A 17,120-nucleotide genomic window follows, 5' to 3' on the forward strand; every position below is an offset into this window, starting at 1 on the left:
AAAAGCAGTTGACACATTATTACTGTGGCCATACTGTATATACAGAGAACACGTTGATGGATCGAAAGAGCTTTTACAGGGTAGCTCGTTCTCGGAGACAAAATTTTAAAAAAAGTAGAGGTCACCATGAAAATGTTTGACTTCTTTGTGAGTCATATCTGCATTTATAGCTTGTTTTAAAGAGACTGGATGAAGCCCAAATTATAATCAGTTCATCCTTGGTTTGTCCAACATCCTTCCACAAAGTTTCCTGAAAGTTTGTCCCTTTTTTTTTTTTTAAATCCTGCTGACAGACAACTTCACCAAAAACATAATCTGCTTGTCAGCTTTTTTATTCTATAAAACCAATAAACAAAATGCAATGGTATTTGTTGATGATATACAGTGAACCATAATCACATTTTTCAACATCAAGCTGGAACTTATCCGAATCCCATCTAAATGAGTTAAAAGTCATATTGCACCGATGCTCGCAACTTGGTAAAATTACAAATAGACCTTGAGCTGCTCTGCTTGTGCTGGCGTCTCTTCCCAATGATGCATTTAGAAACGGGTGGACGACCTTTGAGAGCACACTGAGATTCATTTTCTTTAAAAGCCCTCCTGACTTCATACCAGAGTTTCAGCAATGGCCTGCAATCCTGTTATTGTGAAGTGCACACTTCGTTGATGACTCACTACTCTGAAGCAGAGATTCTGTCTCAAGTTTCATACTGTACATACATTGCCATCGTTTGTCTTTAAGATTCTTCATGTTCATTTTATTTCCAAATCTGCCAAACCTAAAAGATAAACAAGGATTCCAAATGTATCTTCATGGTTGTTACTTTCTAATATTATACAGAAGGCAGTACGCACACCACCTGTGTGTGAATGTGAATTTCAACGAAATATTGCTGCAGAGTAAGTTTGGTGGATTCATTCCATTTGTCTTCTAAAGTACAACTTTGGTAAATCTTTGAGTTTTGTATTGATTAAATGATAATAAAAAAAGAGCAAGCAATTGAAATTCATGAGATAGCTTAACAGCAGGACAGAAGGGGAATACATTCACAAGGTAACACATGGACCACACTTTGCAGACTGATCAAGTCTCATCCATAGTGACTAAATTGCTGGAACAATTTACCTGATGGAGGCTCCATGGTTATGTGAATTTTAAAACAGTCTTTTATTGAAAATCCCTAAATGCAAAGATGTTTTAAATATATCTCTCCAACAATGTATTCCGAACAGTTACTCAAACTTTTAAATCACCTTCTTTTCCTTTAGAAATTGCCTGAGTGGAGCCCGGCGGCCGCGTTGCTGCTAGCGGTAGTAATCCTTTTCTATTAAGTAGGGAGGTGGGAAAGTTTGAATGGTTCTAATCAACTTGTCATCCATTTCACACTTGCCAGGTGAAATGAATGTTCATTGGAGGTAATCACATCAGCAGGGAAATAAAGAGAAATTGAAATCAGAATAGCTGATGACAACTAATGACCACAGAGGGTTTGACCACGGCCAATTTGAACAGCCGGGTGCAAAGACACATTGGCCAAGGTACTGTGGCCATTCTAATCTATTGGAAATTAATGGCTTTCCAACCTCCATGCATATTCGTGTGTGCCTCTCAGTGTGTTTTAGCCTCATTGTAATGCTAGCTATTGAAATAGAGGGAATAAGAAAAAGAAAAGGAAAAAAGCACTTGCAGCTGTTTTTTTTCCTTCTGTTCCAAGATGTTCACCACATTTAGAGAGTTAGAGGTTTGAAAGTAAGCCTTTGCCAGTTTACCGCAAACCCACCAACAAAACACGGGGGAATCCCAGCACCTAAAAAACATGATGATAGTGTGCCAAGAAAAACATTGAGAGCTTAAGCCAAAAAAGAAATTATCCAATTTGTCAAGGCTTTTTGATTTATTGCTGCTGCTTCTTGCCAACAATGTGTTTTGATATTTATACCGTAATGCTTTTGTAATTTAAGCACCATTATCCTGAAGCAAACATATGGTCTACTTCTGAAGGTATGGACTACTTAAATAAATCACTGATGTCAAGATAAAAAAAAGAAAAAAGTACACTTCACTAAACAAGTAACGCATCCCATAGCTTTGATTCATTACCGTGATCCATTGTGTTTAAGATAAAAGGTGAGAGGGTAAAAGGTAGACTCTCTCTCTGGCTCTGTCTTCGATTTCTTTCTATTTTTTTTTTAATTTTTGCACCATTCCTGTGTCCATCCTTTTTAGTTTACCTACTGGTCTTTTTCTCATTTAACATTTAAAAAAAATCTATACTTGGTAGCCTTTGTTTTTCTATTTACATCATCTCTATGGACAGATAGACTTTCCCCTCAATGTTTGACATGGTTACAACAAAAACACAACAGCTGGAGATTCAAACATTTTCAAATGAATATAAAGCAGATGAAACACTGACCCACATTTCAGTTAATGATGGAAACAAGTTATTTAAGTTATGCTGTTTTTTATTTCCCTGAATTAAACTGAAAACTTAAAAAATATATATACTGTTAAGAACCCAAAATGGGAAAGTCAATGCAAGTTAAAAACTGTGAAATACACAGTGACCTTTCAAATGATGCTCCTAAATTTGTCCAAAATACCTTTTAAAATTCATGTACACAATTACAATAATACTAAGACATGTTTTTGAAAGTTGGACGATGACACATCGATAATCCAGTTGGGAATGTTTTTTTGGAGCTGGACGCAGCACTCTGGATGTACCACCATTCGTGTGCCAGTTTTGACCTTAAGTTCCAACAGCATGAGTACCTAGCGTAGCAGAAGTCGTGTTGATGCTGCCGAGGGATATCTTCATAAATTAGATGGAATTCGCTAGCGTGCATCGCAGATGAAACGTAAACTTTGAACAAAATATACAGAGCTGCAATGCTGTCCAACATACAACCACTTTTCCATTTGCTGTTTACTTGTTAGCTATGTCAAACAGAGAAGGGTCCCACAGTGACTAGCTTAAAGGGGCATATCGCCCCCTAGCATATAGTAGAGTCAGACATACTCCCATCAATATATCGATTCTCCTCTAGTGCTTGTACGCTGAGACAGTATGAAGACAGAACTATTGATGTTAATGAATGTTTCTAATTATGGCTCTTTTTGAAGACTATTCCATGCATGGTGCATGACAGGTGTATGATAGAAAAAGGGCAGTTTTCCTCAGATCTGTTTACAATGCAACTGCAGCAATTATCCTATGTAGGCTACTTATTCAGCAGAAGAATGTAGAAACAACACTTTATTACAACATCCTCTTCATCATGTTTCTATCCAAAAAGCTGCCTGGTGTTCAGGAGGCTGATCTGTGTGAGATGTGCGATGTGGGATGTAAGCTACTATATAACAGGGGACGACAGTAAAGGGCAGCCGCCACACACTGCTTTTGTTCAGCGCGATGACTCCTGCTGATTCTCAGTGACAAGGCAGGCACATGCACTTACTCACACAAACATCCATGCATTTACAAAAGGCAAAATAAAAACACCTCTCAACTCTTCCCCTCTCTGTGTCTTACTCACTCTATTGTGTTTGTTTGTGCTGTTTGTCTGAAAATTTTCATTTTTTTTTTATCCCCCATCCTATTTTGCTCTCTCTCAGATCCTGTTACTCCGGATTTTTTTATTTGTTTGTTTTTTTTATCTTTGACATGAAAGAATAAAGAAGTCGTGTTTCTTTTCCATCTCCTTTCCTCTGCTCTGTCCTCTTTTGTGTGTCTACATGGTGACACCTGTCTCCTGCTTTGGTATCAAAGACTTTAAGAAAATACATACAGCCTATGAAATTGCAGGTTACCTCAAGTATAAGTCTGCAAGAATATTACAGAATAGAATTTCAGTACGTGTGCAAATCCTTAAACTGACTAAAAAAAAAAAAAAACAGACCAACACCAACCTTATTCTGGGATTCCATTAAATTTTTCAGCAGGCATCTCCTTCTTTCACTACAACTAGTGGCTCAATGTATGCTCAAACAGTTGTGTCAGTTTTGTTGGCCCCTGTGGACAATACGGGATAATTGTGATGTTTTTGCTAATCTTGTCCTTTGCATGTGCAAGTAATGTTTTCTGACTTTAATCTTAACCGTCTTTAATTTAGATTTCTAACATCAAATTCACATGAACATTTGGAAAGATTTAAAGCTTACTATTAATCTCCTTGTCTGACGCCTACACTGCAGCAGGGCGTAAGTGTTATTATTATTAACTATTGAAATCATTAGGTTCCTCTATATGTTGCTGTTATTTGCTTTTCTGGGTCAAATAGAGGCCTTGGTATTCATTTCATTATGTTTCATCACCAGCTAAAATCTCCGAACAGGTTCTTTAAACAACAACATTGAATGGATATCAGCAATTAATAATAATATATGAATACTTTTCACATTGCATTTCACCTCACCGTATCAGGGTTTCTGCAGACATAGTCACCACCACACATATATGGAGGCTGATGATTGAGTAGCATTTTTTTACTAGTCTATTTTACTTTCTTTTTTTTTTGGAAAAAGCAGCTGACTCTATCTTGACATAAATGCTATGTATAACATTTCTGAATTCTGTGCTGTGCATCTGACAAGGACAATGGTTTAACAGTACACCTTCTAAAATAAACACATGCACTTATCTAGCCTGGATGATATTTTCTGCACAGAGCAGATAGTAAATTTGGATTGTGGGTGTTAGCTGCACCTGCTCCTCCTGCATGAGTAAAACTCTTATTGCAGCACCTTCGCTTCTCCAGCCGCAGCATCTCCACTGCTTATTATTCTGCGTAAAGGCTTACAAGAGGTGATGAATTAAAGTTATTGTTTTCCATAGTGTTCGTTTCACACCTGCACCCATCCCCCACCCACCCACCTTGCACAGGTGCTTCAGATGTGCTGAACACGCCTGAAGCTGCTTTTGTACAACTCAGAATCACAGCTGAACAAAGTGAAGCTCTCTTTGTTTTGTTTCGCTTCTTGCTTTTCTCTTTTTTGTCCCTTTTATTGAAGAGCTGGAAGCGGTTTATTCGGATGATGCATGCACTGTATTCAAGTCCGATTCTGTACGCACAGAGGAGAAGTCAAATGCCGATACAGCATAATATTCTGCACCTTACCTAGCATATACGTACAACAAACCTTAGAAAGTACAGATGGGAGAAAGTGGTTCATATCCACCTACTATCTAAGGCATTACCATGTTGTTTGATTACCCGATACATGTTTTTAAGAGTGCATCCAAAGGCCGAGGGCAAGTTCTCCTCACAGCACCTGGGTGGTCTGCTCATCATTTCCATTGCTGTGCTTTCCTGTGTATACCAGCAACACCCACAGTGACGTCTTGTGGTTCTGGCCAGCGCTCTGTTTTTTTTTTTTCTCTCTCTCTCTTTCTGCCCACATGCAGCAAAGAGGCTCTTCACTCTCCCAGCTCAGATGCCGGAAATGGAATACTCCTGTATCATTTCATCCAGCAAAAAGAGCCAGAAAAGAAAGAAATACAAGCACCAGGATGTCACTCGTGTACTCGCAGCTGCCCTCTTAAAAAATGTAACCGAGCTATCGGCTCGGCTTCAAAATGTATCGCATTTGGACGCCCAGACAGCTGTCAACCGAATGACATGTTTTACATCCGCCACAATTTCAGCATTTTCATCAAACTAAAATAGAACATAAAGCCTGTGTTTTTTATAGGCAGTTTCATTTCTGCCGTATTCTTTTTTCTGACGCTTTATGTGATATTGCATCAGAGTGATTGCCATGGGATTCCTATTAGGAGAGAGGAGGAAGAAAGAGACAAAGGGAGGGGGGAATGAAGGATACAGTACAGGAAAGAGGAATGGAGAGGGTAGTGGAGGGAGAAAGAGGCCGAGTGCAGGAGAGAGGGGAAGATTTGTGAGGAGGAGGCAGGGCCGAGGGCCAGCGGAGTCAGAGATAAGAGGCAGCGAGAGTGATTGAAATAGGATTAGTGGAGACAGGCTCTGCATCCCGGCCACAGCATCACAGTGTTAAACCTGCGCTTCACAGGGACCGCCTCTGTCACATCAAAGCCTCGGCAAGCATGCCTGGCAGAGAGGCGAAGGAGCCACCAGCAGGGTCAACCACAGCCACTCACACACACACACACACACACACACACACACACACACCACATACATGAACATGCAGATCACATTCTCCATCTATCCTCAATATGTCTCCATTATGGAGACAAAGCTGGCTCCTTCCACCTCACCTTTTCATCTTGCTGCAGTGTCTTTGTGCTGTGTATTTGGACTGCGGAGAGGATGCATTGATGAGCCATCTTTAACATTTAATGAGGGGAGCAGTGATGAGCTGGCATTGGGAAGCTACCGTCTCCTGCTCCCCCAGAGTCCAAACTAAGTTTTAATGAGAACTTTCCCCTAATATGTGCCAACAGCACTGAGCTTTTTAACTGCTTTCCAAACTGGTGGCACACAAAATATTTCACTTAAAAACTGAAGCAGCAATGACACATGTGAGCAAATACACACATATAGGAGTTAGCTCAGTGACTTAAAAAGGCTTTTCTTATACCAAATTGTAACTCTTATTCCAGGGATACATGTGTAATTCAAAGCTCCATCTCTGAGTCACATGACTGATCGTGAAAGTGGACCGAATTTTAGCCCAATCACGATTTCTGCCCGATCTGCTGCTCTTAACCAGACTGACCGATTTCTGGCATCTTTGAAACTTTGAGCGCCAGGTTCCCGCACTCGTGATCGTATCGTGATTGCTAAGCCATGAGCAGATTCCCCGACCTCAGTGCGACCTCATTGTTTTGCTTGCTAGTTAGCTTGCGTTCAACAGAAACACTCTTGCCAGGCACTGTTGTCCAGCTGAGTGTTTGTGAGAGGGTTTTCAACGTTGTTTGTATTTGAGCCAACTAGACTACAATAAGATCTGACCTCAACTACTATTTGTGAGAGTTCTTGAAGGAAACTTCATTCATTCATTGTCAATGCTCCTTCACGACTCACTGACACAGTGTGAGACGACATCCCACCCTGACTACGATCGTACAGTGTATTTACGGCCTTTGTTACCGCTCTATGGTTTGTTCCTGAAACAAATAGACCAACAGCAGTTGCGAACCCAGCTCAGCATGTTCTCATATCTAACCCTCACTGCTCTGCTCTTCTTGTGTACTTATGTTGAGAGTGTCTCAGCGTGATCAAATATTGCGCTTCAGTCACATCCTGTTGCAGCAGATTATGGATCCCTTTAGCTAAAAACGCCAATTTATCAGCAGAACAGAGACACTCCACCAATTGGTAAATGCTGTCTGTCTGCATGTTTATATCAGTGTATTGTGTGTGTGTGTGTGTGTACTTGTGTATTATCTGTATGTATGAATGTATGTGTGTGTGCGTGTGTGTGTGTAAGCTGGTAGTTTTCCTCTCGAAGCTCATCAGTTCATATCCACCACCCACCCCACCGCAGCATGCAGTAAATAGAGTCTCCGCCACTCGTTGAGAAATGGCACAATTATCCCCCGCTGGTGAAATATGGGCCGGGATGCGCCACTGCTTCTTCCCTACACAATGTGTGTTTGTGTGTTTGTGTGTGTGTGTGTGCGTGTGTGCGTGCGCGTTTGATGTGTGTGCCAAACACACAGAGCATAGCTGTCTTTCGTCTGCTCACTCATTGTGATGTGCGCTCAACACGGGGAATTGTTCTCACTTTTGTATTTATACACAGACATGAATACATCCCGTGCACAAGAGTTACCGTGAAAGCTAGGTTGCGGCCTGCACACACGCACAATCATGCATACTAAGATGAACTTGCAGACTGGCACATTCTGAATGTCAGTCAGTCAGTAAGGTCAGTGTATCGATGTAAAAAACATTCATAAAGGACCTCAATTGTATTCAGTACTCTGTGTTGAGTAACCTTTCTTCATCATAGATATAAAAACACAGTGGAGTCTTTAAGTTGTGTTTTACAGAGCTGGACATCACATCTTTTGCTTTTAATAAAGTTATATTAAACAAGCAAATATTCCCCGTAAACACACAGAGATCAATTGTGATCTTTTTTGAAACAAGTCAGCCTGAAGCCTTAATCAGGAACAATATTATACATCCAGGAAAAACTGGTAAATGGTAAATGTGCTTCAGTTTGTAGCACTTTTGTTTGACTGCTCATTGTTTTAAGGAGACTTTTTGAACTGTGCTGCTCCCTGTCTGGACTATAGTCCTCTTTTGGAAAAGATTTATAATCTCAATGAGTTTTCTCCTGGTTTTATAAACGTTCAATAAATGAGTTCTAAAGTCATCTTTTTCTACAAACAAATATTTAACTAACTCTAACTCTCAGGATAGATCACTGCGAGTGCTTTTGGACCTTTTAAAAATGTCCATCAACTCCCTTAAATGCCAAAGGACTTCACATTCATTTGAAGTCAGCCATAAACATAATGTTATTAACCTCAACTGATTTCTCTTTCCAGTATATTTTGACATTTAGGCTACTTAGCAAATTGCTTGTTTTTTAACTAAATGGCAGTGAGAATGGAAAGTATGACATCTATGCTGAGCTCGAGATAACTTATTCTAGTGTATCGCCAGAGTCTTCAAAAGGTTATGAAAGGTCATTCGGAGTCAAAACATTTTGTGTTTTTGTCTTTGCAGGTATGGGAAAATAGTGTCAACCAAGGCCATACTGGATAAAAACACCAACCAGTGCAAAGGTAAGTCATTCTTTTAATGTCTCATGTACCCAGTTTTTAGCCTGTGTCCAAGCCCTTGCCTACATTTAGACATCAGCCTGGAAACCCTGCCTCGTAAATAAGTGATTTAGGCACTCGCTGGCCTTATACTGCTGGAAGGTTCTGGGTAAACAACCTGTTTTTGTCTGGTTCTGCCCTGCTTCAGAGGAAGTCGGAGGAAGTAGGCACACAGCCACCTTCTCAGCCCCTCCCTGCATGCTCCTCCTTTTCCGATTTTTTTTTTCTCCCCCATATGGAAGACGATCTTTTAAAAAAGGGGGTGTTTCTATGAGAGGTTCATTTGTGTCTAAATGATGCGCACAAACAGCAAAGACATTAGTGTCTCTTTTGAAATTTCTACACACATTTCCATGCTTGAGCATACATGCATAGCAGCCCAATTAGTGAGCTAACAAGCTGGTGAGGATTAGATCAACATGAATTGTTTTTACAGTCACCTTCTTGAGAGTCTTGGCTCTGTTTTCTCTTCAGCCACCTGCTTGACATGGCTGTAAATGCATTACACATGCTTCTCTGTTTTTCACATCGCAATCAGTTCATAATGATAGAGACAATCTTCAGAGAATAAAGAACGAACAGTGGAGAGGCTCTCTCTCCACCGTTCGTTCCGTGCAAAGAGGGAAAAAAAAAAAAAAAAAGATTAGTGTGTGCTACTTGCCCCGAGGTGTCTGGCAGGACTGTTTAAGAGCTATTGAAGTTCCATCAATACTTTTAATTGCTTTTTGTGGTTTCCCGGGCTCTGACGTGTGGCCTTTCAAGGTGAAGCTGCCTTCTTAACCCTGCTCCACACCTCCACTCCACCTCAGTTTATCCTTCTAGGCCTGCTCTGGGTCAAAATGTTCAGGAAAGAAACCTGTGCCTCTGAAAAAGGGGGCTGATTAGCTTAGCAGGGCTTTTTTTTTTTTTTTTTTTTTTGCCCCCCTGAGTCCGAAACGTTATTACAGACAAGACTGGAGGCATGTTAGTAAGAGAGGATGCATCTGCAGGTCACAGGACACTACAAAGGCTGGATTAAATAGGACTCAAACAGAGTGGAGGGCGCTAAGGCAGATTCAGACGAGCACAAGAAGAGAAAAAAACCTCTGAGTTTATGAAAAAAAAAAAATAATAAAAAAAAAAAAGAGAGTGTGCTCTATTCCAGGTTATTTCTCTATGTGTCCAGCTGACCTGAGTTATGCGCAGCACACACAAAAACTAGCTCAGCCAAGCACCGAGTTATGTGGGAGACAACGTTTCCCATAAGTCATCCTCCTGGAATGCTGCGCTGTGCTAATGCGAGGAAAAAAAAATATAAGCAGACGTAGTTTATAAGTGGAAAAGATGGTCCTGCTCTGCAGCCAGACAGAGAGAGAGAGAGAGAGAGAGAGAGAGAGAGAGGGAAGTGGACACAGAAGAAGAATAAAGTGAGAAGTGCTGAGTAACCTTGAAGGGAAAATACTATATCTTTACAGTTTGAAAGTCAGCAGCTAAAACGAAACATATCTCCCATAAATATCTGACTATCTCCTGAAAGGTGAGCGGGATTCACAGAGTCAAGCAGAAAAGTTTTCACATTGAAATCCTGACGTGCTGCCGTGTGTCTGCGCTCCATGCAACAAAGTGGAATCGGCACATCGCCCTGATCTAGTCACGCATTGTTTCCAGTCAGCTGACCCCCCCGACCCTGACACTTGTTTAAATGTCAGAGCGGCAGCTTATCACCACGCGCCACCATCACACGGCGAGCAGGCTGCCCCTCTCCTCCTGCTCCACCTCCTCTCCTCCCCCTCGTGTTATTTGTGTTTAGTTCAGCCCAGCGAGCACACTGACAAAACAACGTGAGAAAAATGGGAGAGAGACGAGGTCAGGAGCAGTCATCTCTGAGAGAGAGATAGTATGAGTGAAAACAAAAAGGGCAACATACATCTCACACTCTGGCTGTCTTCTCTTTTGGTGTGGTTGGACTTTATATGTCAGGCGTTAGAAAAAACTAATAAGTCATCGTCGTCAATCAAATTGCTGTTACACAATACTGTATATACATACATACCATTTAATAAAAAGATTTGGGCCAACTTCATCACTATTTCATATAGCTCCTCACGGCGGTGCTTATCAAATATATGTTGTAATGCAAACAGAACCTCAGTAGTCGAAGAGAAGTTGATTAAAGTGGATTTGAAGAAGACAGCGCGATAATGAGAGCGGGGAAAAGAAGGACAAAGCGTGATAAGGGGTGATTACTAAAACGCAGTGAATAAACAACTTCATCCTTCAGTTTGACTCTCTGTATTCTGCACCTCATGCCATTTGTCAATGAATTAAAATATCATCGTCTCGCAATATACCAACTATTGCAGAATCCCAGTGTCAAGATTGTATGTGTTGCATGTCATAGTCTGCAGGACTCCTTTGAAAAAGAAGTTTTTAACCTCAACGGGACCTTTCCTGGATAAGTGAAGGTGAAATAAAGATATTGTGTCGCGTCGTATCGTAGCGCTAGTTTCCCTGCGATTAACATGTTTGCATATAAAACACTTGGAGCCAGTTAATTTACATATTGCACCCTCTGGTACGCCCATTTTCTGACTCTGCTTATTCTGCCCTTATTCAACCTGTCATGATTATTATTATTACCCACGATGCAATGTGATCATGAATCATCAATGATCATGTGGCAGGGTGTTTCATTTGTCAATCATTCAAGAGTGTATTCCTAGAGTCTCCTCTCTTCAATTACCTGTGGATTTGCCTCTGCAGCAACTTTTCAAAGTTATCTAATCCTGTTTTATTGTGTTATAATCTGCTGTGTAGTTTTTTCCTTTTTTTTTTAAGCTTTCAATTCCAGAGCTAATGAATAGAAAGTAGAAACTGTTTCACATTGTAGTCAGATAATATTGAAAATGAAACTGAGACATTGCAGAAAGGAACCATCCAAAGTTTACAGTTAGACCCAGATTTCTTTCACGTGGCGTGTGGGGTTTATTTGGGGGGGGTTTGTTGTTTATTGTCGCAGCTCACTAGTAGAACCAGGTTTGACTTTTTATAGATTTTAAAAAGCACAAAAATGTTTTTTTTTACGACTATATTTCAGCATGTAAGCGGCGAAGCTTGAGCAGGCTCAACAAGATCACTGAATATACTTATACCATTATGCTGGTTTGCGAGTAAGGTGCTACGGCAGCTTGTGTCCTTCAGTGAACAAACCGGAGTGGAGCTGTAGAGTTACACAGTGTGAGTGTGTCTGTGCCATTAAATGCATCCACTCAAATAAGACGTAGAATCCCACTTAAACTGAATATGCGACTGTTAAAAGCTGACGAATGCCTTCCACGCATATGAGTGCTTTAGTCCTAGTGTAAATAAACGCCTTTAAAAACAGGATGACACTGAGTGTGAGAGACATGATAGGAAGATGGAAAGCTGTTGATGTTTGAGATGGAATGGTGCGCGTGGGAGTGGAGGCGGTCTGTTGTGGAAAAGGCAGAAAAACCGTGATGATGCTTTCCGTATTTCAGGGGTCAGGTGTTCGTGAGACGCGTGTTTTACTGTGCATACAAACGGGTATGGATGGAGCCCACGCAGAATCACAAAAAAAAAAAAAAAACACACACTGTTCTCCCAGCCACTGTGCGTCTATATGTTACAGCGTCATAGACAAGTCTGTGCAGCTTCTATAGAGCCCCTGTTTGAAGTAGCACATCACAAAAAGGACACACTAAGACCATGTAATACACCTCTCCCACGCACTCAAACACAAAGGGTGCGCACACACAAAGACTAATCGAACCCCCGCACGCACTCGCCATCCATCTGCCCGAGGTGCGTGAGGCTCTTGCAGCATCAGTGGCCGTGCAACAGATCTATCAATCCTCTCTCTAACATCACAGCATGTGTGCTTGCCTGCCTGCCTGCCTGTCTGCCTGTTTCTGGCTGCTTTCCTGCACCACCCCACCACGCAGGCCTTTCAATGAGCCTCTCTATCTTTCCCAGCACTGACTCACTTCCTCTCCCTACCTTACTCTATGACACACACACACACACAGAGGCTTCCAGGCACAAACACAAACACACACACGCAGGGGTCACAACAGAAGCACATCAACTGTGCATGCAGATAAATACACACACACACACACACACACACATGTTTTGGATGTAGCCCGGCTCAGAGGAAAATGGGAACGGGAAGTTGTGAAAGGGCTTTAGGGCTGTCAAGCGCTGTGGGTAAGAGGAGGCATTCAGCTCTTCATCTCTCTCGCTCTCATGCTCCTCCGCACTCTAACACTCCTTCCCTCTTTGTGTTTTTTTTTTTTTTTTTTCTCCCTCGCTCTCATACTCTATCTATACATCTGTCTGTGCACTTTCACATTTACTGTCGAAATACAGCAGAGATTTGGGGGTTAGCATCACAGATGGAGCCGGGTATTGAGGATGGCAGACGGGGAGAGAGAAAAGGAAAACCCCAAAACCGCTCATTTGCCATCCCCTGCCCACAAGGGCCTCTTAAAAAGGCGGCGGCGGAGGCTTTTGAAATAAAGCAGGGCTGACCGAATGGAGACGTTTTATTTTCCCTGCCGGAGCCTGCAGGCAGAGGAAATGACCTCAGCCCCTTTAAAGGACCTCCGCTTCCTCCTCCGCCGCTGGGAGATAAGGCTGCGCCCGAGATTCACCGGGACTGACTGGCGCTATGCCGCAACGGACCACCGCACTGAATTGTGGGAGATTGATGAGATGAGGAGATAGTCTCCCGTGGCCTGTGTGTTCGGCAGTTTGTTGTTGTTCATTTCTCTGCCCTGGAAGTTGCCATCCATTTTGTATGAGAATGCTAAAAACTCGCAAGGGCATTACATAAAGTCACATCTTGAAAGAATTACTGTCGCCTTTAGTCTATTACGTGGGTGACTTGATGTGAAACATGCATACTTCTTCGTTTTGTCCCCAAAGATTGAATCATGTTGAAACTATTCTAACTTTTCATCACAGAGATTAAAGCATCTAATTGGTTCATTGCTATCTTAAAAACACAAAGTTATTGAGATTTTTTTTTATTTTTATTTTTTAAAGCTAAACGTCTGGGTAGTCCGTGCCTTCAGTCGCGCACGCTCCACCCTCCTGCTGTTGAATACTAAATCAATTTTAACAGCATACTGTATGCAGCCTCCATGCAATCCAGTTTAAAAGCCTGTCTCAGGCTTGACCATTACAATCTGAAGCATCCCTTTCTCCTACCACAGGATCAGCCTAATGGAGAAATATAGGCAATGCTACATTCTATAAAAGCAGATTTATTGCAGCACCAGAGCTTGAGTGGAGTATTGCATGACTCGGAGCATAAGGGCTATTGATAAATGAAGTGAAGCTCTCCAAAAAGGCCTGTTTCTCATTGTCATGCGTATCTGTGTATTTGGGGGTATTGAGGGAGGGGAGGGTGGAGGGTGGAGGGTGGAGGGGGGGGGGGGGGGGGGAGGCAGAGAGGGCTTTCTGCATTCGATATTGGTTTCTCATTAGTGGGCTGAGATATAAACATTTGTCTATGTTGTACATTGTGCCGGCGCAATTAAGGATTCTCTCTGCCGCCCCCTCTGCCCTTTGAAAGTGAATTATGTGCAGATGAGAATCTCGACTGAAGTGCGGCCAACAGCGGACCTTTTCCAAATGCCTCTGTTACCTCAAAGCCGTTCCAGAAAGAAGAGAGATTGGCCGAAGGAGAGAGAGAAAGAGAGAGGGCCATTTCCTGCTTGCATTGCGTATTAATGACTCTAATTAGCAATAGCTGAGGGATAATCACATTGATTCCGACAGTTCAGCATGCACGCCCTTACTGGATAACATCCGAAGCCTTTGTTAGAACCCAAAGTTGCATACACACACAAAAGTCCCTCTTCTTTGCCCTCAACCCCCCTCCCATGCGTAACCTCCAGTTGGCTATTCATACAAGAAGCATCCGATTGGCCAAGTTTGTCATAAATAGAAGCAGCCAGGCCATCAGAGCTGCATTCCTCGAGCTTTGACCTTTTGTACTCTTTCACTTCCTGTTCTGTTTTTTTGCACGCAGTTGGGTCATGAAATTCGTGTGTGTTTATAATCTGTGTGTGCAGAGTGAAGGTCGTACTGAGGTTACGAGCCACAGAATCAAGGATCAAAATAAACCAAGGTTTCCCTGGAGTGTTTTTGCACACTGGTCCGTAGAAAATTTGGGGAATTTGCTTATTTCTTTGTGTTATTCTTCAATTCCTGTATATGGGATCCAAAGAGTGCAAAAAATGCGATGCATTTCAACATAGAGGAGTCTCTCTGTTGCAGATTATTTTTGTCATCACTTGGCTTTCCTCTCGTAGTTTGTGGCTCAGTTCATTTCACAACTTATCCCAGAGCTGTTGAATGTCCTGTTTGTTGACGGATGCCTCTGAAGGCACTCGTGGAAGGTGAGGGGGCGGACCCAGAGTCATCTCTTATCCTGGACCTAACCCGAGGATGGCAGGGGGGGACCACAGCGCGAGGATATAGCCTTGCAGCCACCTGCCAAGGCCCTGGCCCTCTCGCACATCCTTTGACTAATGATCATCCCCTTGATTAGTTAAGGAAGGCATAAATCATAACTGCAATGAAAAAGAAGAAGAAGAAGAAAAAGGCTAGCTGGGGGCGACGAGGCCGTTCCTCTTGAATGACTAACGGTTGGAAAAAAAAAAAGAAAGAAAAGAAATGGGCTTTGTAATTGTTCACAGAACACTTTGTCCATATTTTAGTTTTTAGTTTGTCTCTACCCGAGGATGCTTGATCTCCATCGATCGCGCCTCGTTCAAATATTTAACCAATCGTTTCATCTCGCTGGTGTTGCTGTCAGGCGAAATACCTGACGCGATTACATTGCATATTACAAACACGTTTGCGCACAGCACAGCACCCAGCGTGAATACCAGAGTGCGTAATCTCCAGGTATTATTAGAATGATGGGCGGGCAGGTATTTTGAGATTTTCTATAGGGGGAAGTGAAGGAGAAGTGTGAACGAACGGGACTTGCACCTGCTCATTGTGTGGAGATTGTGGTGCTTATACAGCTTGTGGCATTTTCACATTAACGGGAACCATAATGAGCTGCTATTCAAGGTTGTTTGACATTCTAACCTGGGTGTGAGTGTGAAACTGCTGCTGCACTTGTTCTACCATGAATATACCATATGTGAACATGCGTGCCTGTATGTGCACAAACATGTGTGTGAATGCTGGCATTTACAAGGCTACCTCAGCCTAAGTGCTTTAGTGTACCAGAGTGTGTCTGTGTGTACTTTGAGATACTGGTGTTGGTAGCCACTCAGTGATTTTGCCACAGGTCTCATTTTAACAACCTCTTGACAAGTAATTAACACCCATCAGGACTCAAACATTTCTCAAGTGCTCTTCACATGTTGCAGCAAACACATCAGGCTTGTGCTATTAAACAAGTAAGCTGATGGAGCCACCAGCCAGCTGAGTGATTCCATTTATATTTCAAGAATTTTTTTTTACAATTTTGACATCACTACCAGCAATGGGTAGATATTCTTTAAATGTCTTAATATCTTATTTAAAGTGCCTGAAAAGATAATCCTGTGTATCTAAAGAACTCTTATGTCAGCTAGACTGTAGATCCTCCGAAATCTTTCTACATATGTCTTAATACCGTTTTTAAGCACCGCAGTGTGGACTGCAACATAAGTCAAGCACTGTCTTATATATATCAAATAGTCTCTCGACAGTCGTGCTGAATTTAGAGCGGGAGATGTAGTGGGAAGCCATATGGTGCTGCATTAGAGCTAATGAGTGTGAATACATATGAATTCATTAAGAGAGCAAAAGAGGAAGAAAAATGATGAGCGTGTAGCGCCCTCTAGCCTTACCACACTGATAACTAAACTTAAGAGCGCTAACATTCATCTAGGTTCGGGAAAAGATACCTGGAATTACTTAATTGACTCACTAGGAGAGAGTAAACGTGGAAGTGAACAGTGACCACCTTTATTGCCTCAGCAACAAACATATGGCAATGCAAGTGAATGAACAAAAGATATCACCATACAAAATACACTCTTCCAAAGTATCAAAAGAATCTTCACTAAAATAAATAAAACAAAGAAAAACAGACGGTCCAAGTTTGGTTTCCTTTTGCTGCAGTTCTCCTTTAAGAGAAAAGAGATTTTCCTCGACTTGTTGTGTGCACACTATGTAAATGTCCCTAACACTACCCGGGTAGTTTGAATGTGTTAGTTCTTATCTGGTTCCTGAATGAATGAAATGAATGGATGGTCCTGATGTCCTCTGAGGGCGGACCCACGGCTGGCCACACCGGGGTTCTGGTCCGTCCACAGTCGATGTCTCTTGGGTTAGCTCGCCACTGAA

The 17,120-nt window shown here is 42.0% G+C and overlaps 1 protein-coding gene across 8 annotated transcripts in view; it reads left to right on the forward strand.

Moving 5' to 3' along the window:
- Positions 1-17,120, forward strand: part of LOC306839969 (RNA-binding motif, single-stranded-interacting protein 3) — a gene marked incomplete at its 3' end in the record, with an annotated part of 278,776 nt that overhangs the window by 120,914 nt on the left and 140,742 nt on the right. For all 8 annotated transcript variants that reach the window (XM_079368934.1, XM_079368937.1, XM_079368936.1 and 5 more), the window contains one exon: positions 8,665-8,723. In XM_079368934.1, the coding sequence (XP_079225060.1) occupies positions 8,665-8,723 (59 nt within the window). The remainder of the gene's footprint in view (positions 1-8,664; positions 8,724-17,120) is intronic.

Source organism: Symphodus melops (assembly GCF_947650265.1).
Source record: "Symphodus melops genome assembly, chromosome: 18".
Classification (NCBI taxonomy): domain Eukaryota; kingdom Metazoa; phylum Chordata; class Actinopteri; order Labriformes; family Labridae; genus Symphodus; species Symphodus melops.